We start from the raw sequence: 20306 nt of genomic DNA on the forward strand, positions 1-20306 counted from the left end.
TCCATGTCGTATCTCTAGGGGATAAATACCACAGGATAGACATAATAAACACCTGATAAGAAACAAAGGAAGCCCAACCTCCACAAATAGCCCTGTTGTGTTATACCAGAAAAGTATCCTTGTCTTTCTTTGCCCACAAATACAGCTAGGTGTTTGTCACTGAGGAGGACACAAAAAAAAAGACAGTAATCCCCAAAAACCCAACTAGGAGGAAAAAAATTGGACTTCTTTTGAAAGAAGACGTCTGCCAGTAGACAAGACTATTACCATCTAGGACACACAAGATTAGGAACTCTCCAGAAAAATCAAGTGCAAATGCTGACATTTTAGATAAAGAATCTGTAGAGAAAAAGTTGGCTGTTCTAGAGGAAAACCCCAGGTACACAGGGCTGCTGCTCCACCATCAAATTCTGTGTCAACAGCACACCTGGAGTTATGCAATGGGGCAGCCTCACAGGTGCATACATGCACTCTGCAAATGACCATCATTCATATCTCATTCACAGACCTCAATGTCAAAAGTCGGTTGCAATCTTGGATTTAAAAATTAGTCCAATGGAAAAATACATTGGCAACACAAAAATGCTGATCTTTTTTCTTTCCAAAGGATGAGCAAAACAAAAATGAGATTTTCTTAGCACTCAAGTATGACCTCCCCTCAGAGTAGCAACATAAATAATAGGAAATAGCATAAGAAAATAAGGTAAAGAAAGGAGATGCTACAAAGATTCTGAAGCAAACACTCATTAATCCAACGTCTCTGAAAAATAATTCTGTAACAATAAAGGTTAGGGCACAGTACAATCAAAAACTCTGTAAGATACATTATACAGGTATATTTTCTGTAGTTTAGAAATGAAGAAATGAGGAAAAGCTTAGAGGTTAAGTGATTTGCACTAAGCCACAAAGATAACACTAGTACCTAGGAGTCCTAATTTCTAACCTTCTGTTTTCCCATTACAGCTCACTATAACCTGGAGAAGGTGAGGAAAAGACTGCTAGAATCCATAGGTCTAATGACGACAATAACAATAAAACCACAAGAATTTTCACTTGCGGCTTAAATTGTATACATTCTAAGTTTAACAAATAGAAAGTCTTTCTTAAGCCTTCAACCAATGTGTAGCATGTGTAATGGAAAATATGACGTCATTATTTCAGCTACTAAACTGGCCATCAGCTGTGGCTATTTGGTCTATAGGGTCCTTTAAGAGAATGTCTGTCTTATAAAGCTCAGACACCAACCACCACCAAAGACAGGAAGTAGAGACGAGCACTTGGGTGTCTCTCTTCTATCACCATCACTTACCTTGATGGGTACTTCAAACAGTAAGCAGCAGCCAAGAACCCACCCAGGTTGTGTCCAAGCAAGATCACTTTGTCCAATCCTAGGGCACATCTCCACTCTTCAATGGATTCCACAAACTGATTCTCCACTTCTTCCGCATCACTGTCAAATCTGGGTCTACTACTTCGTCCAAAGCCCAAGAGGTCAAAAGCATAGACGGGTCTATCAGTGCAAAGATCTTCAAAATTCAGTGCCCAGAGTCCAAGTCCTCCTCCAAAACCATGAAGGAGGACAAGTGGAGTCTTATTTGAAATATTATGCGAGAACTTCAGTGTCCATATTTTATTTCCATTAGATATACGAACAAGTTCTTTTTTGTATGTGCAGGGGACATCTAATGAAAACATAAAAGAGAAATTCTGCTTAGCTTCACTACTTCTAAGAGGGATAGTATTCTCAGAGCAATCAGAAATTAATAATCTAGAAACCATCTGGTATCCATTCATATGATTTTAGCCTTTATTCTGTCAGCCCTAAAAAAAGTACACATTTTATTGAAGTAATTCTTAATTACCATACTTTACACCTAAGTGGGAAGATCTATCTCAGACAAGTCTCAAGTACCTGTGGCCAAGGTCTTTTGGCAAGTCATGTTAGCTCTTTGGACTTCTTTCCACATCTATCAAATGAGGGTATCACACTACCAGAACTGGAAAGGAACTTAGTGGTCACTGAATCCATTATTTTAAGGTCCCTAGCTTTGCAGACAATAACAAAAGACTACTACCTTGAATTTGTACAACACTTGAAGATTAAGCATTGAAGATTCAAGTCAGACTCAAAAGAAACATCTTTCCCTAAAAGGTAATAATGAATTTAGGGAAGGATTAACAGTATATGTATTAAACACATAACTGAAATCTTCAGTCATCACAAAGTTTAGTCAAAGAAAGGTGACAGAGTATGGTAAGAACTCCTCAGCTTGAGGCGCCAGGTAGTCCGAGTGCAAGTTCAACAATATCCCTAGAAAATGCAAATAATCATAATTTTGTAGATAAAAACTCTTACTTACCTTCAATACTGTGGACTAAATACTTTAAGTCTCCCCCCAAATTCACTAAAGATGAACTAATTTGAAATTCATTTACATTAAATTATCAACTGAATAGCTACACTTTAGAGATACCCCTTAATTATTTGTGCACGTTCATTTGTAGTGGAGAAACACTGGAGAACCAGAGCCTCTGCCCTTTTAACCAAAGAAACAATCTCAGATTTTGTACCCACATAGTGGCAGCAGAGAGGAAACCTAGCATTCATTCAGAATATTAACAGAGCCCATTCCCCTGAGTAGGTGGAAATGCCACCAGTTTAGAAAAGGAGGTGATCCAGCATTAGTGCCAAGCCAAACCACATCAGCATTTTGAACACAGACAGTTTGTGTGTTTCCATTGAAACTATCTGTAACCTCTTTCAGAGAGCTCACTCCACCATTATCAGTCGCTTGCTTTCACGTCTCACACTGGAGCAGGGTCAACTCTCACTATTTGCATCCCTACAACCTTTGCCGGAGGGAAGCAATGAGCTTCTTAAATGCGTGAATTGAGCATCTAGCACCCTTTTTCATCTTGTGACAAGAATTTTTTTATTTCAGTAAACCACAATGACAACTTTCCCAGCTTTGTAGAGAACAAGATTACCCAAGTATACAGAGTAGAAATTCATTTTCAAGTTAAAAAATCCAAGCAAGATGGTTAATTGTCCTTTCTATGGATATATTCAGTTACAGTCACTTACTCCTGAATCATTCAAATGCACAAACAAGAAAACTCATTTGTGGTAGAGAGGATGAAAAACATCTGCGGACAAATATCCGCACATACATACACAGCAATCATGTATGTGAACTGTACCATGTAATCCACTCCTCTAAATTGTATGAGTAGAACAAAATTACACAAACACTACTGCTTAAAAATACACCCACAGATACCTGGGAATACTTTCCTAGCAGTACAAGTGTGGGTAAACATCTGTGCTCATAAGAAATAGGAAAAGGTTTTCGCACTACCACAAATGTAGAATTAAAGAATCTTAGAATACTAGAACCAGAAAAAATTCTAAGGATCATCCTACCCTCTCATCTGACAGGTAAAAAATCAGAAGCTGAGAAGTTCCTTGCCTAAGATCCTGTAACCACCTGACTGCAGATGTGGGCCTAGAACAGGTTACTTGTTTATAGTACAGTGTTTGTCCCACTATACAAAGCTGCTTGCTCTGGGGACACCTAGAGCCTGTCTAGCATAGTCTGGGGACAGCTGGGGAATCCCTGAGACCTTTTAAGATGTCTACAAGGTCAAAACTATTTTTATAATAATACTAAGACTTTGTCTTTTTCACTCTGATGATGGGTATACAATGGAGTTTTCAAGAGATCACATGGTAAGTGATTACCAACACCGCAGAATGCAATGCAGATATAAGAATCTACCTGCTTTATATTAAGCCAGACATTTACAAACATGTAAACAATGCTACTTTTCTCACTACATTTCTGTTTAGAAAGTAGTTACTTATAGAAAACGTTATTTATTTTAACCTGTAATGAGTTTATTACTATTGTTTTAAAATTAATTAACATATTTTAAATCGTTCACTTTTAATTTCTAATATGGTAAACATTGATAGCTATAATCTATGAATAAAGCTCCTTGGGGTCCTTACTAATTTAAGAGTATAACAGGGACACAAACCTAAAAATTTGAGAACCCTTGCCTCCCCACATTTATACACTTACTGATGACATGGAAAAGGAAAAAAGTTCTTGTGCCAACAACTAACACCACAGAATCTTATCTCCAGTTTTAGGCCAATGAGACATACTGGACCTATTTGAATACATAGCTCAGTTAACTTACAAGAAGAAAACCTTACATTTTAAAATTTTCTCTTCAGCTTCTTTAAGGTGTGATGTAGACGTAGGGCACCATGTAGGAAGCCAACCAGTTAGCCATCCTGACCTGGAGCATCAAAAACAAAATACAAACAGTGAGTTAATGCTCTTCTCAACTCCCAACTGTTACACAGGGAGAAGAAAAGTAGAATAGAAAATGTACTGTCTGTGTGATGGTGAAGCTATCCATATGTAACAAAATTCACCTAATAGGTACAAAGCATTGTGGTAAAGTACTGGAATACAGATATTCAACTTCAGCCTATGAAGCTACAAGTAGATAAAGTCCATCTTCTCTTCATGGATAGTCAGAGTCCAAATAGTCAAGCGGAGACTAAAAACAGGCAGAACAAACAAAGACAAAAAAGGCATTCCCCCAACCCACTGGAAGACAGCCTCTCATCAGGGTGGAAGTACAAAAAAGTTAAAGACCCTGAGTAGGCTCACTTTAATGGTAGGTTCACAGCAGGTATAAAATACACCTGCTATAAGAGTTGAGCGAAGAGAAATCTTATTAAAATATGAGATCTCTTTTTTGAAAAAAATAGCTTCAAATCTAATGGTTCAAAATAGAATATACTCCTAATACAAATGCAGGGGACTGGTCCATGTACAATCTGCCTAGGGTGAACTGATCAAGGCAAGAAGTGAGGAAAGGCATGGGGAAGTTGGAACTGACACACTTTGCTAGTAGCCAACCAAGGAGAGGGTGAGCCTTCAACTTGTTTATACTAACAATCTGAAATAATGTAGAGTATCAGCAGTCATCTGACAGTTAGTGAGGGCTCAGCCAGTGTCACTTAAAGTGAGAACTTTCTCATGAAAAAGAAAATTAGTAAGAGGAGGAAGAGAGACCAACTGCTGCAGATTCCAGATGAGATGTAAGAGCCTGAACCAAGGCTTTGGCAACAGGGATAGAGACAAGAACATGAAGTCAAGGAATATTTAAAAACAAAACAGGCTAAAGGGTACAAACTTGCAACCAGAAGATGAATAAGTTCTGGAGATCTAATACATAGCATAGTGATTAGAGTCAACAACACTGTATTCTATACTTCAAAATCGCTGACACTAGATCTTAAACGTTCTCACTACAAAAAAGAGTTATGTGGCATGACAGAGGTGTTAGCTAAAGCTATGGTGGTAATCATACTGCAATATATAAATGTGCCAAATCAACAGGTTGTATCCCTTAAACTTACAGAATGTTATGTGTCAATTATGTCTCAACTCAAAAAATAAAGCAAAAAAAATCTAATGGAAGAAATAGGTGACTTAACAACTGTAATACATGACAGAATTGATTCATTCCACAAGTATTTATTGAGCACTTACTATCTGTGATGAAGATTCTAATCACTTGGGGCATATCAGTTACCAAAAAGAGCAGCGGTTCAGACATTCTCAGTGAAGGGAATGACATGAGCATCTGGCACATAAAGAAGTACATGAAGTGTGTTTTGAGATAACAAGTGTATTGTTTCCAATAGCTGCTGTAACAAATTAACACAAATTGGGTGGCTTAAAACAACAGAAATCCATTCTTTCACACTTCTGGAGACCAGAAGTCTGAAATCATATCACTGGGCTGACACGAAGGTGTCAGCAGGGCTAGACTCCCAAGAGAGGCTGTAGGGGAAAATCCATTCCTTGCCTCTTCTGGATTCTGGTGGCTGCTGGTATTCCTTACCCTGTGGCAGTATCACTCCGGTTATCTATGTGCATTGCCACATTGCCTTCTCTTTCTACATGTCTTCTCCTCTTCTACCTATCTGTAATCTTTCTCTGCCTTTCTCTTAAAAGAATACTAGTGATTGCGCTTAGGGCTCATCCAGATAATCCAGGATCATCTCACACTTTTTTTTTTTTGAGGAAGATTAGCTCTGAGCTAACTGCTGCCAATCCTCCTCTTTTTGCTGAGGGAGACTGGCCCTGAGCTCACATCCATGCTCATCTTCCTCTACTTTATATGTGGGACGGCTACCACAGCATGACTTGCTGAGCAGTGCCATGTCCGCACCCGGGATCCGAACTGGCAAACCCCAGGCCGACAAAGTGGAACACGCGCACTTAACCGCTTCACCACCAGGCCGGCCCCACATCTCACTATTTTTAACTCAATCAGTTAACTTAAAAGTCTGAAAAATCTTTGCCATATAAAGGATTAAAACATGGATATATATTTGGACACAATTATGCTTAGAAACCACCACCACAAAATATAAAGCATAAAGTGTGTCCAAGATAAAATACGAGGATCAGTCAATAAATGGTAGTTGATATTATACTGATGTCACTAACAATGATTCACCAACGATTATGTGGCATTAATTAGGAAGGAATTCCTAAAATAAGAGTTTTAACTAAGGTTTAGAGGGAGTTCAAAGACAGGAATTGACAAATTGTCATTTTGCATCACTCCTTGCCTCAAAGGTAAGGCAACTTCTAGTTGACCTACTATGGGAAACTCAGTCTTGCTCCATCCAGCCTTTCACTTGTCACTCCAGTATCATTTTTGTCATTTCTTATTCTCTCTCTGTTCTCTAGTCATACAGTATTCCCTATTCTCTTGCTTCCTGGCCCTGAATATTCTTGGAATATGCATCTCCCCTTCCTTTCATGATTCATTACTCCTCTTACCAACCTTAGATTAGATTTCATTTCCCCTTTACCCACACACACAAAAAAATTAGGTCAATGGGGCAGGATGGCACCCTATACTCAAGCTCTATTTTCTTACTTCTCAAGTCATATTACAAAATTCTTATTTACTCATCAGTATCCTCACCCAACTGTAGGAATCTTGAAGGCTAAAGGCAAGGACTTTGGGCTCACACTGCATTCTCAGTTTCTATTCAATAGCAGGCATATTAATACATATTGATGATATGAATGAAGTTATGGCTTCATCTGAAATGTACTGGTTGCAATGAATTACAAGTGGATCACTTGAGTAATGAGAGAATTCTCTGGCATGACTGCGAAGTTCTCCATCTTAACAGGCAAATGGATTACACAGATACATGCATATGTCAAAATTCAGCAAATGAACACTTAAAATTTACGCATTTCATAATAAAATTTTACACCAAAAAAAAAAAGTAAGACAGGATGGATTTGATAATTGGCTATAAAGAAGGTATAATAGAGGATTCCCAGGTTTCTGTCTTAGGTGTCACTAATAACGACAGAGAATGCAGAATAAGAATAGGTGTGAATAGGGGCCGGCTCCGCGGCCGAGTGGTTAAGTTCTCGAGCTCCGCTGCGGCAGCCCAGGGTTCGGATCCTGGGCGCAGACATGGCACCGCTCTTCAGGCCACGCTGAGGTGGCGTCCTATATTCCACAACTAGAAGGACCTGCAACTAAGATATACAACTGTGTACAGGAGGGGTTTGGGGAAATAAAGCAGAAAAAAAAAAAAAGGAAGATTGGCAACAAGTTGTTAGCCCAGGTGCCAATCTTAAAAAAAAAAAAAAAAAGAATAGGTCTGAATAGACAAATGTGCTAAGTTTTGGATGGGTTGATCCAGCATCTAGCTGTTTCTAAGCTCTGGAGGCTCCTCCTCCTGCATTTCTCTTCCCTGTAGAATGTCTCTGAGCATTATGTATGACAGGCACTCAATAAATAATGTTTGCTGCATGACTAGTCACTCACAATCCAGGGTATTCTCAGTTCAAGCTATCCCTATCGCATAGATGTGAAAACTGAAGTTCAGAAATGTTAAGCACCAGGTCCAAGAGTATACAGCTAGTAAGTAACAACACAAGCAGAGATTTGAGTTCAGTTCTGAGTGACTTCAAAGCTCTTTTTTCTCAGGTGACTACCTTCCTTAAAACATCTGAGAAATTGTCATTACCTACAGGATAGAGTCACATTCCTAAGACCTGTACAGAAGGTGCTTTACAATCCATCCACAGCTTACTCTCTCCCCATCTTGTCCTTTGCACCTTGTACTTTTTCAGTACCTCACAACTCCCAGAATGTCACTTTATACCTCTATGGCTCTTTGCTCAGCTCTTCCCTCTACCCAGAATGTCCTGTGCCTCACTTTTTCTGAGATATTGTCTCTGATCGTGATGCCAAGGCCAGGGGTCGTTAATCACTCCTCTGGTCCTTGTTTCAGGTAGAGTTACTATTGCTGTGGTTATTTGTTTACATACTTATCTGTCCTACTACACCATGAGCACAATGAATGCTAAACCTATGTTAAAAATTATCCTTATACTGCCAGTGCCAAACACACTAACTGGCTGGTGGCCATGCAAGTGCTTGATATCTGTGTCTTGTGAACTGAAGGCCTCAGTCATAAGAAAGCCCAGAAGTGGATGAAGGAAGGCAGATGCTGTTCATTTGCTTAGGCAAAGAGCACTTATGGCATCACTGGTTCTTTATTAGGAGATAGGATATGTGCAGGCAAGGGCCTGAACCTCCCAAAACAAAAAACTAAAAAATGTCGATGCAAAGAGGTGAATCAAGAAAAACAGCATAAACAATATAGGAACGGGGGTTAGAATCACAGTAACCCACTCTTTTTTTCATATAAATAAGTTATTCCTTTGTATTTGCTAGTCAACTTTCTTCTTGTCTCTTTATCTTTAGATACAAGAACTTCCTAGTAAGTTCGGTGGCATTGTATATGTGTGTACGTGTGTATGTACGTAGATGTATAAATACATAAGCACACAAACGTAGGACTAAAGGACAGGACTACAAGCAGATATATTTGGTCAGGTTCTCATGGCATGTGGTTATACTATGGAAATATTATGTGAAGAAAAGAATGTTGGAAGAGAAAATACATAATAGCCTGCATATAATGAGGCTCTACTCTGATGTTCTCCACCGCCAGTTTCAAACCTTCTGCATTAACACGTTAAGATGATAAGACCTGCCGGCAGGCCCCAAAAATGTTATCTATAACTTACTATCAAGGTGTAAAGATACTAGAAAACATTATTAATATTAACTAAACATTAATATTAGTCTCCTTATAAATAAATAAATGTATTTACAAATTAGCAAGGAAAAACAATTCAAGGCTTCAGCAATGAATTTTTCAATTCATTCAACAATTTTTCAATTGTTGAAAAAAAGCAGTTAACAAGCACTTAAGTGAAAAGAATCTCATGACCTTTAGGGCTAAAAATTAAAAAGCAAACTATTATTAAGCTGAAACTCTTTTGTCCTTGACCAGAAATGGTCATCAAGGTCTATGTTTGGCTACAAAAGTATGAATTAGTACCGAGAGGAAGTTACTTACAACTCAATATCATCTATTTTCTTAAACAAACAGCCCTCAAATCATTGTACGGTTCTTTGCCAGAGAGCATCAGAGGTCAGCACAAAAAAAAAGGAAAATTAAAGTGAACTGAACTATAATCTACTATTGCTCCAACTGACGTCATAAACATGTTGGGGCAAGGAAAACACAAACATAGTCTTTGTTTCAGTCTCTTTGTGTGTGTGAGGAAGATGCACCCTGAGCTAACATCTGTACCAACCCTCCTAGACATGTACATGGGATGCCTCCACCGCGTGGCCAATGAGTGCAATAGGTTGGCAGTGGGGATCCTATCGTGCAAACCCTGGCCGCCAAAGAGGAGCACGTGAACTTTAACCACGCAGCCATGGGGCTGGCCCCTTTGTTTCAGCCTTTAAAAAAAAAATTACATTCAGAAAAGAATTCAGTCTCTGAATACCTACTATGTACAAGGCACTAGAGTTTAATATGTTATATACCAGCTGGGAATATAGGAATTATGCCTATCTCCACCTATTTACCACTCATCACAAAACCAATTTTCAAAGGATAGGATTATCATGTCCTTGCATTCTGCCTCCTAGTGATGGGCTTAACTCAAAGAGAAGGGGCAAAATAATGTTTTTTTATGTTTGCAAGTCTATCACATTACATTAAAAATTAGGGCTCTTCAACACAAGAGGCACCAACACTCTCCAGGTTCTTATGGCAGCCTTTTCATCAAAGCAGACAATTTTTTTAAGTGGAGTTTTTCTAAAGTATATTTAAACTGAAAAATCCATATTTAACAAAACATAGTAAAATATTTTATTTTCACTCAATGGAACTGTAAAGATACCTCACTTCCCCTAAGCCCTGATAATGTTTCTGTCCAATCAGTTTTTGTCTTAACCAGATGAGAAAATGTTTTATAGAAACTGTCTTCTACATCTTTCTTAGAGATATACAGGATTGAGTGCTATGCACATAAAAGGATCAAAGGAACATTTCTGAAAGTGAAAAGCAGGGTCCCTCTTGTCCATCCTTTAGTTGATCACGAGTTCCCACACCTTAGCTTGCCACCTCTACTGCTTCAACCCTCTTCAATAGCCATCTGACTCCACCTCCTGTCTCTGGTGTAAATTAACCTCATCAACCTTTTTCATCATCAAAGAAACCTTCTGACCCTGCCCCAAGATCTCCTATGCCATTTAGCGTTGTTCTGCATTTCTAGGCTTAGCGTGTGGAAGACTGGAACTAAGGACAGGATACTGGAACTAAGGACACAAGACTGAAGCTTGTCAGATATCCAGCCATACTTCTGAGGTCACAAAATCCAAAGTAAAAATTAAATTCATGTGGCCCAGCTATAAAACAGTGAAAAAGATACAGGGGTGCCTCCTCACAGCTTTGTAAAATAAAAAGAAAAGCAAAACTTAACTTCTCTAATTTATTTAAGCAGATGAATCAATAAATACCATCATCCATTGCTGAGGCTCTACAGAAGAGACCAAAGTGTCAATCACAATATAAAGAAAAGCCCTTCATCACAGGGACCATACCTATCTTACTCCAGGAAGACTTACCAACGTGCATCAAAAGGTTTTCTACACAGCCCCATCAGCTGAGCGCCGACCTTATTAGGAAGGCTGAGGATCCAAGTTCTAAGGCATCTAATGAAAAAAACAAAAGGAATCCTGCTCTATAACCTGTGATACAGAGAAAGAATCTTTTTTTTTTAATTAAAGATTTTATTTTTTTCCTTATTCTCCCCAAAGCCCGCCGGTACATAGCTATATATTCTTCGTTGTGGGTCCTTCTAGTTGTGGCATGTGGGACGCTGCCTCAGCGTGCTCTGATGAGCAGTGCCATGTCTGCGCCCAGGATTCGAACCAACGAAACACTGGGCCGCCTGCAGCGGAGCGCACGAACTTAACCACTCCGCCACGGGGCCAGCCCCGAGAAAGAATCTTTTTAGTGAGCAGACTTCTGAGCAAGAAAAGCTTTACAAGACTACATTGAGGTGGCAATTCTAAGGAAAGTCAAATAAGATGTGCTTAATATATTAACAGAATTTATTAAGTTAAGAATCTGATGTTAGGGGCCGGCCCTATGGCTGAATGGTTAAGTTTGTGCGCTCCGCTTCGCGGCTCAGGGTTTCGCGGGTTTGGATCCTGGGCCCAAACATGGCACCGCTCATCAGGCCATGCTGAGGCGGCGTCCCACAAGCTACAACCAGAGGCACTCACAACTAGAATACACAACTATGTACTGGGAAGCTTTGGGGAGAAGAAAAAAAAAAGTTAAAAAAAAAAATCTTATGGTAGGTATCCTGAGTTTGAGGGATAAAACACTGAAATTTTTCCCTTAACTTTCTACCTAATCTTTTAAAAAAATATCAACGTGGTATTTATATCCTATGCCATTAACATTTAAGTTTCCTGGTAATTCCTGTTTTGTCCTCTAAGACATTTGACTATCTACAGTATTACTAAACCTGAATTGCATAATCTATAAATATTGTGAAACAGTGAAAGGAGTTTCAAAGTATTCTGAAGAAAAATATACAGAAGTCTGGCCAATTTCCACACACTCTTGGCCACCTAACATTTCTAATTAGGTTATAAGTAAAGAGGATTTCATTACACTACAATTTTGTTTAAAATGGCCTCCAGCCCTATACTGGTACTGTCAAGAGAGAAAAATTATTTTTATTATTGCTCTCCATAGGCTACTCTAAGCACAGCACTCTACCTCATTTAGACAAACTATGAAGTTTTGATTATTATAAATATACAAATTTATCAGAGGTGTGAATATACATATTCCTCTGAAATTAACAACCAACAAATTATTAAAAACTTCCAACTTGGAAATTTCAACACTTGGGCAAATAAAGGCCTTTTTTCCTGGGAATTGACTTCTTAAATCCTATTCTTAGAAAAGAACGGGGAAAAAAGGAGTATGTCTCATACAAGCATAATTTAAGTGACTAACATGCCATTTGATTTTACATAAATGATACAGAAATGATTCAAATGATCCACTAACAATTAGATCAATGACAACACAGGTCCTCTAGTATATTTTAACATATTAATTAGCATTCTTTTAAGCTTTTTTTTCATTTCTAATCTGTAACTTTTAAAGACCCAGAGTTGGAGAAGAAATATTTTAGACACAACAATGTGCTGGTAATATTCTTTCCCCAATTGTTTCCTACCTTCCCTCAAATAGTAAACAAGCCATTCTGGAGTCAGACAGCACCACCAAACATACTTAAAGAAGCTACATGAGTACTTTTAGATTTACACTGCTTAACAAATCCAAGCGGCATTTTGTGTTAGTTCTAAAACAAATTCATCCCAGTAGATAAAGAAAATAAAACCCCAAAATCCTAGGTTTCAAACTAAGTTTTAATAAAATCATATTTCTAAACAACATTTTTTATGCTTCACAATCAGAAGTGAGGAATTTAGAATTATAGAATCATGAGGTTAGACTAAAAATCTAACTATATAATGTTTCTGAACGGCTATTATAAATAATACAGGTCAAATATTTAAGGACTCATTCAGAGACATCTGTAATTGTGAAATGTATTATCCGGTATGGTTTTTATTAAGTGGACCATCCCTTTACAATCTGCTGTTAAGTTCTTTGTCACAGGGCTGAAATCTGCATTTGCTGGTCTGTGATCGGCATTGTGGAGAAGGGCAAAACAGGGAAGCACGGTTCACTGTTGGTTCATCCAAGGTTAAGAAAAAGAATCATATTCTCAACCTCTCCAATATAATTGAAGTTCACGATCCTAATTGTTGTCCTAATCAAATTCAAATCTTGAATTTCTTATGAATACATCTTTTGATGTTCTTTGAATATCTTAGGATGAAAAAAATTTAAGTCACTACCTGCAAAATGTATAATCAGCTACTAGGTTATCTTAATGTTCATATCAGCATAAATTTACAACTGAAGTGTTTAATTCATAAAAGTTTATTGAACCTTACTATTTATAAAGCCCCTTTAGGTTCTACCAGACATTTGAGTAAGACAAAAGCTTTGTCCTCAATGAGCTGATGAAACAAATATACAAATAATTGTATTTTAAAATATGGTATAGGTGCCATAAAGGAAGCTTGGGAAACTACCATGGACCTTTAGAGAAGGAGGATCACAATCTGTTTTGGGTCAGAGAAAACAACATGAACCAAGCCATGGGGAAACCGGAGGTGAGTAAGAAACAAGTTTAGGAAACAATGAAAGATACAGCTTGGCTAAAGCCCAGTGCACAGAAAGGAAATAAGACTCCAAAGACAGACAGGAGCCACGCTGCCTGCAAAAGGCTTTGACGCCAGGCTGAGGACATACAATAATGTGCTACATAATAGAATGTGGCTATATAGAATAATGTGGCTATGCTACAAACAAGACAGTGCCTCTTGGGGATATAAAAGTAACTAATGGACTTCTGCACAGCAAAGGAAACCATCAACAAAACGAAAAGACAACCTAACAACTGGGAGAAGAGATATCAGATATCTATATCAGATAAGGGGTTAAGATCCAAAATATACAAAGAACTCATGCATCTCAACAACAAAAAAGCCAGCAACCCAATTAAAAAATGGGCAAAAGATCTGAACAGAGATTTCTCCAAAGAAGATATACGGATGGCCAACAGGCATATGAAAAGATGCTCAACATCATTAGCTGTCAGGGAAATGCAAGTCAAAACTACAATGAGGTTATCACCTCACTCCGGTCAGAATGGCTATAATTAACAAGACAGGAAACAAGCGTTGGAGAAGATGTGGAGAGAAGGGAACCCTCGTACACTGTTGGTGGGAGGGAAAACTGGTGCAGCCACTATGGAAAGCAGTATGGAGTATCCTCAGAAAATTAAGAATAGATCTACCATATGATCCAGCTGTCCCACTGCTGGGTATTTATCCAAAGAACTTGAAAACAGAAATGCATAAAGATACCTGCACCCCTATGTTCATTGCAGCATTATACACAATAGCCAAGACTCGGAAGCAACCAGGTGCCCATCAAGGGACGAATGGATAAAGAAGATGTGGTATATATACACAAAGGAATACTACTCAGCCATAAGAAATGATGAAATCCAGCCATTTGTGACAACATGCATGGTCCTTGAGGGTATTATGCTGAGTGAAATAAGAGGGAGAAAGTCAAACATTGTATGATCTCACTCGTCAGTAGAAGATTAAAACAACGACAAACAAACACATAGCAACGGAGAATGGATTGGTGGTTACCATGGGGGAAAAGGGGGGAGAGCAAAAGGAGTTATTAGACTCACAAGTGAGGGGATGGACTATAATTAGTTTTTGGGTGGTGAACACGATGTAGTCTACACAGAATTTGAAATATATTACAATGTACATCTGAAAGCCATATGTTGTTATAATCCAATGTTATTGCAATTAAAAAAATAATAAAAAATTTTTTAAAAAGTAACTAATGGAATAACTTACGTTGAGAGCATAGGAACAGAACATGTTACTAAGGCTTGTAACAATCCAGAAAATGGAATAAGGAGGGTCTGAACTAGGTGGCTCCTAGGCGACAGTGAGAATGGAAAGGTGATGTTGTACTTAGAATCTACTGGACTTGGTAACAGATTTGGTTGGTATTCAGGGCAATAAAGGGGGGAGAGGTGGTTGAAAAATAATGCCACAGTTCTGAATCTGTATGACCAGAACAACATAAGTGCCCTAATAAAAATAGGGAAGTTAAGGGAAAGAACTGAGCTTTCTGTACTGTTTAGTTCAGGGGAAGGAAGGTACAAATGAGATCCTGGTCTAGACACGTTACATTTGAGAAATCAGGGGAAAACATCTGGCACCCATTTAGAAACATCACTAGAGTACTAAAGATGAAGACAGAATCTTGGAGAATGACTACATTTAGAGAACGGAAAAAAGAGAACCTAATAAAAGTGACTACTGGTCTGAGGTAAGACAAGAAGCAAAATGTCCTAAGAGGTAGAAGGTCTGGTACGAGTTTATAGTGTCAAACACTGACAAGAACCCAAGAAAGATAAGTACTGGGAAAAATAAAAGCCCACTGGGATGTGGCATTGGGGAGTTTTGTGATTTTTTTTTTTTTTTTTTTTTTGAGGAAGATTAGCCCTGAGCTAACATCTGCTGCCAATCCTCCTCTTTTTGCTGAGGAAGACTGGCCCTGAGCTAACATCTGTGCCCATCTTCCTCCACTTTATATGTGGGACGCCTACCACAGCATGACTTGCTGAGCGGTGCCATGTCCCCCCCCGGGGATCCCAACCGGCGAACCCTGGGCCGAGGAAGCAGAATGTGTGCACTTAACCACTGCGCCACCGGGCCCAGTTCTGTGATTTTTAAGAAGTCAGATGGCAAGGGTTTGGGAAGGGGAGATGGCAACAGAGAAGAGTCAGTGATTTTAGCAGTCTTTCTAAAGATAGAAAAATCCACTCTCCTATCTCCAAGGCAAAGAAATATAGTCAAATTCTAATGTAAATCCAGTAGGGTGCTGGTAAACCTACTAGAGGGCAAGAGGAGAAAAAAATCCCTTATTTATACCATTTGATGATTTCCATGGTGTAAATACTACCACCATGGCTGATTTCATGCTGCCAATGGTTGGCAAAATTCTGAAAATTTAGCAATAACTCCAGCACACCACTACAAACCACCTATTTTATGGTCTACTTGGCAACTGAGCAATTCTGTGACAGCTTTCCTCTAAATTCAACTGATAATCATTCTGTGGGACAACCTTGCAACAATTCACAGAAGTCTATCCTACTCTTGTTACATTTAGCTTTCTCAACCTTACTGCAACTCAAAAGGGTTAGATGTTGAAAGCCAAATGGCTCCCAGGAATGCCTGTCCTCATTGAAAGTCACAAAGGAAAAGACAAGAATCATATACTCCAAAACGCCTTCGATGACCATTTTATAATTGTTTCTTTTGTTGATGTCACCTTCCCATCAAAATCTGAAATGTCTTAAAGACAGGGAACTTAATTCGAGACTTGTGTTTTGCCACAATCCACTTGGCTCTTGGGATAGTTCTACTGTTGATTAACCAAAAAAAAAGAGTGAACTCTGTATTAACCCAAGGATTAAATTACCAAGAGTCAGTAGAGTAAGCAAAAGAAACAAGAACCAAACGCCCCATGAGTCCCAATCCCAGAGAGAGGCAGCAAAGACATGGGGAAAGCGTTCTTAGACTAAATCCAGCCACCTGGGGGGGGGCTCCAATTCAGCCCTGCTACGTGCTAGTGGGGTGCTAGTATTCCTCCCAGGTTCAGATCCAACTGAAAAATGGGAACAGTAATACCTAGCAGATACGGTCAACCTTAGGTTTAAAATGAGGCATTTAGGGAACACCCAGTAGGAGGGTTCAATATGAGACATTTAGGGAACACCCAGCAGGAGCAGGTACTTGCTCCCCGCGCCCCAACGCCACCCTCCCCGCCCCCCCCCCCCCCCCCCCCCCCCCCCCCCCCCCCCGGGTATAGTTCAGAAGGCCATACTAGTTTGGACACTGCTCAAGTGTAATGCCAAGAGTACCAAGGAGGCCCACCTCTGTTGGGGGACTATGGCTGGTCAGCTGCTAAGGATATTTTATAGTCTGTCCCTGGTGACCTCTTATCATCACTCAAAGCCACAAATTCCTTTCACGGTTGTGCCCTAGACTACCAAGCCCCACAACAACATGGACACCAAAGAGTCCACTGAAGAGCAGTCTTAGAAAGAGACTAAAAATGTTGTGACAAACTAGTTGGGAAGAAGCTACCACTTAGGTTCCTACTTGTGTTCACGTGACACTCAGCACCTCACCTCAACAAGGAAGTTCATTACCAAAGCAAAACAACCAACCTATTCATCATACAAACAAAACTCAAAGGAAGAACCTATTTTCTAATATTTCACAACTTTTCCCCTCTGGCATCTTTCCAAATACCCCCGTCTTCATGGTACTCCATATTTTCTATCATTAGGTTATGTTTCATATGCAGTCTTCTCCCCATATCTGAAGTAGAACTGTTGTCAAAATATTAAACATATGTACTTTCTGATAAGACCAGCCTAGAGAAAAAAGGCAATGATGCTCACAGAAATTTAATTTTTCCTCTACTATTCGCTTACTGACAAGTGCATGAAGTTAGTTACAGGTAGAAAAGAATAACCTAAAGTTAGCGTATCCGTATATCAAAAAGCTTCACATTGGACATCTGTCCTCCAACTCCCACAGAGTTTTCTACATATATGTGTCTTCCAGAGGCGCAGACACACACACACTTCTCCAGTAATGCCAGAACACCTGGAAGCAAAGCTCTCCATCTGAAAGATTATTAACTCTGAACTTGCCATCCACACCGTGTTTAACTTTCTTTCTATAAAGTATCTGTAAATTAACCTCTTCTGAAACCCAAAGCCATACACCCACTCCCTCAAGCCCCTGTCCCCCAAGCTGGGCTCCTCCTGCCCTCGACAGCGCCTCATCTCCGCGGCCCCTCAGGTGAATGCGGGCTCTCCATCTAACACGGCCCTAAGGCAGGGCCTCCCCTTCCTCCAGGCTGTGGACGGCTCGGCCCGGGGCGCCTTCGTTCCTGTCGCAGGCCGGACAGAGCACAGCGCGTACCTGTCGACGGAAAGGGACCTGGAAGTTTCCCGTGACTCGAGTCAGGTGCACGGACCGCCGGTCACCGCCGCCGGCCGCCGCCGCCCGGGCGGAGACCCTTCGCGGACTAGGAGCCCGGGTCCAGGCTCCGGGCCACCCACTGCAGGCTCAGCTGGGGGGGTGGGGGGAGCGTCCAGCGGCCTCCCGGCGCGGCCGGGGTCACGCTCAGACGGCTCCCGCGCCCCGGCGCCGACCGGCGCGCGCCCGGGGAAGAGCGAGGCCGGCGCTTCTCCTCGGGCGCCAAGCCGACTCGCTCCCGGGACGGACGAAGGAGCGAGTGGGCGGGTTACGAGTCCTCGGGGCCGCCCGTCCGGCCCGAACCCCACCGGCGCGGAGGGCGCGCGCCTGCGCCCCACGCAGCCCCGACCGCATTCACCTCTCGCCGGCGTCCGCCGAGTCCACCTCCTCCTCCTCCGCCGCCATGGCCGCTGTCGTCGCGCAAGCGCCGAGCGGTCCCTCCAAGCCGGCTGACAGGCCGACTGGGCCCCTCTGGGCCGCCGCCACCGCCCTTAAGGCCGCCGCCGCCCGCGCATGCGTCGCCCGCCCTCTCGCACGGCCCGGCGGCGCGGCCGCGCGCTTGCGCGTACCCGGCCATCCCTCCCTGACCCTCCCCCACCCTTCCACCCCGCCAGCCGCGCATGCGTCATCCCGCCTGAGCGCTCGGGTGTAGGCTCTTGGTGGGACAGTCAACCGTGAGAAACCGATGAGAGTTACCAGCCGATTTAGGTAGTAACTAATTTCAGTAATGACCGTATTAGTGCATCATCCGCTGGTATTGTCTGTCAGGTGCTGCGCGCTGTGCTGCTAGCACCCTGGGGACTGAGGCGCGACCTTGCCCTCGAAGAGCCATCACAGCATCCTGATAGACGCCGCAATGGCGAATGGAAGTGTCGTAATGGAGCTGATACGTGGCCTTCCGCCAGTCCTTCCCGGCACGTGGGCAGCCAGTGAGAGAAGGCGACTCACAGGACGCCTCAGCCCGTCGGTATTCACCGACGTGTGGGGTGCTGCTGCGGGCGTTGAGGTTACAGGAGTGGCCAAAACCGACGACTCCCATCCGCCCGGCGCTCTGTATACGCGGGAGCGGTGTAGAGAGTCAGTGTTTAGGAGTTATTGAGCGGGAATCATTAACGTAAATGTCAACATTGCTTAGCCTGGTTTCAAGCCTTTTAGCCATCTGATACTGCCTGCTTTTGGACATATACTACTCCCTACCATTCATCCGTTCGTATTTACTGTGTGCCTACTATATGCCCACTCTGTTCCAAACGCTGAGAAACAGTGGTTTGAAATAGGGCTCGTGCCTTTACAGAGCCCACGCTAATATATAACCCTTTATTTTAGACGCAGTTCATCGCTCTCATTCCCTCTCTCCGTCACTGCAGCCTCTCTCTCTCCTCTGAGCCCTTCTAACCCCGCATGTCTCTGTCACCCATCTTAGCACTCAGATTCTCAGCCTTGTATAATTGTTAGGCATTTTTAATGGACGTTATTGAATATCCTTCCGCCTACACTGGAAGTTCCTTGAGGATAGGGATGGTGTCTTCTGTGACTTCGGAGGAAAAAAGAGCCACTCATAATCCCTTGAGCGTAGTAATAACTAATAAATATTTTTATTGTATTTGGTCCAATTCATAAATATCTTAGGGAAGACTAGGACATATAAAAACACTTTTCCAGGAATCCATGGTGTTGCCAGAGACTTGTAGTGTGTCTGCAGAAACTGACCCTGTGAAATTTCCACCTCTCAGACCACGTCTATATTGGGGGCACCTCTTCCTATATTGGCCAAGCTGTTGTTGGGGACTCTAATGCCTTGAGTACAGTCCCAGCCCAGCGGTACTGAGTCCAGCAATAAGATCCAAGGTTGTGGCCGCCTTCAGAAAGTTGGGCTGGCATTCGTGCACCCTCAGAGGTCTTTGTGGACCTGGACCCTGCTCTTATAGATGCCTATGGCTGCTGCATGGTGGAAAGAAAAACAAAGAGAGATCACTGATCCAGTGCTGGAGTTTATCCAGAAACTGACAGAGGGGTGCATGTGATGTTCCCCAGCTCTCTGGGTAGCTCTGGCCCAGGCTTCACCTTGCTGCTGGTAGAGGAGCTGCTCTTGACTATGGCAAGAAGTC

At 41.5% G+C, this 20306-nt stretch overlaps 1 protein-coding gene across 4 annotated transcripts in view; it reads right to left on the reverse strand.

Moving 5' to 3' along the window:
* The window catches only part of ABHD5 (abhydrolase domain containing 5, lysophosphatidic acid acyltransferase), a 36021-nt gene extending 17244 nt beyond the window's left edge, over positions 1 to 18777 (reverse strand). Inside the window, exons 1-4 of one of the 4 annotated variants that reach the window (XM_044754465.2) lie at positions 18557 to 18729; positions 11068 to 11154; positions 4223 to 4308; positions 1310 to 1682 (exon numbers count right to left, since the gene is read on the reverse strand). In XM_044754465.2, the coding sequence (XP_044610400.1) occupies positions 1310 to 1682; positions 4223 to 4308; positions 11068 to 11154; positions 18557 to 18603 (593 nt within the window). In that variant the 5' untranslated portion in view covers positions 18604 to 18729. Of the gene's footprint in view, positions 1 to 1309; positions 1683 to 4222; positions 4309 to 11067; positions 11155 to 18141; positions 18462 to 18556 lie in introns of those variants that run through there. The other 3 variants (XM_070492449.1, XM_014860069.3, XM_044754466.2) reach the window with 3 other exon arrangements.
* Between the last annotated feature and the right edge of the window lie 1529 nt (positions 18778 to 20306).

This window comes from Equus asinus, chromosome 21 (assembly GCF_041296235.1).
Source record: "Equus asinus isolate D_3611 breed Donkey chromosome 21, EquAss-T2T_v2, whole genome shotgun sequence".
NCBI lineage: Eukaryota > Metazoa > Chordata > Mammalia > Perissodactyla > Equidae > Equus > Equus asinus.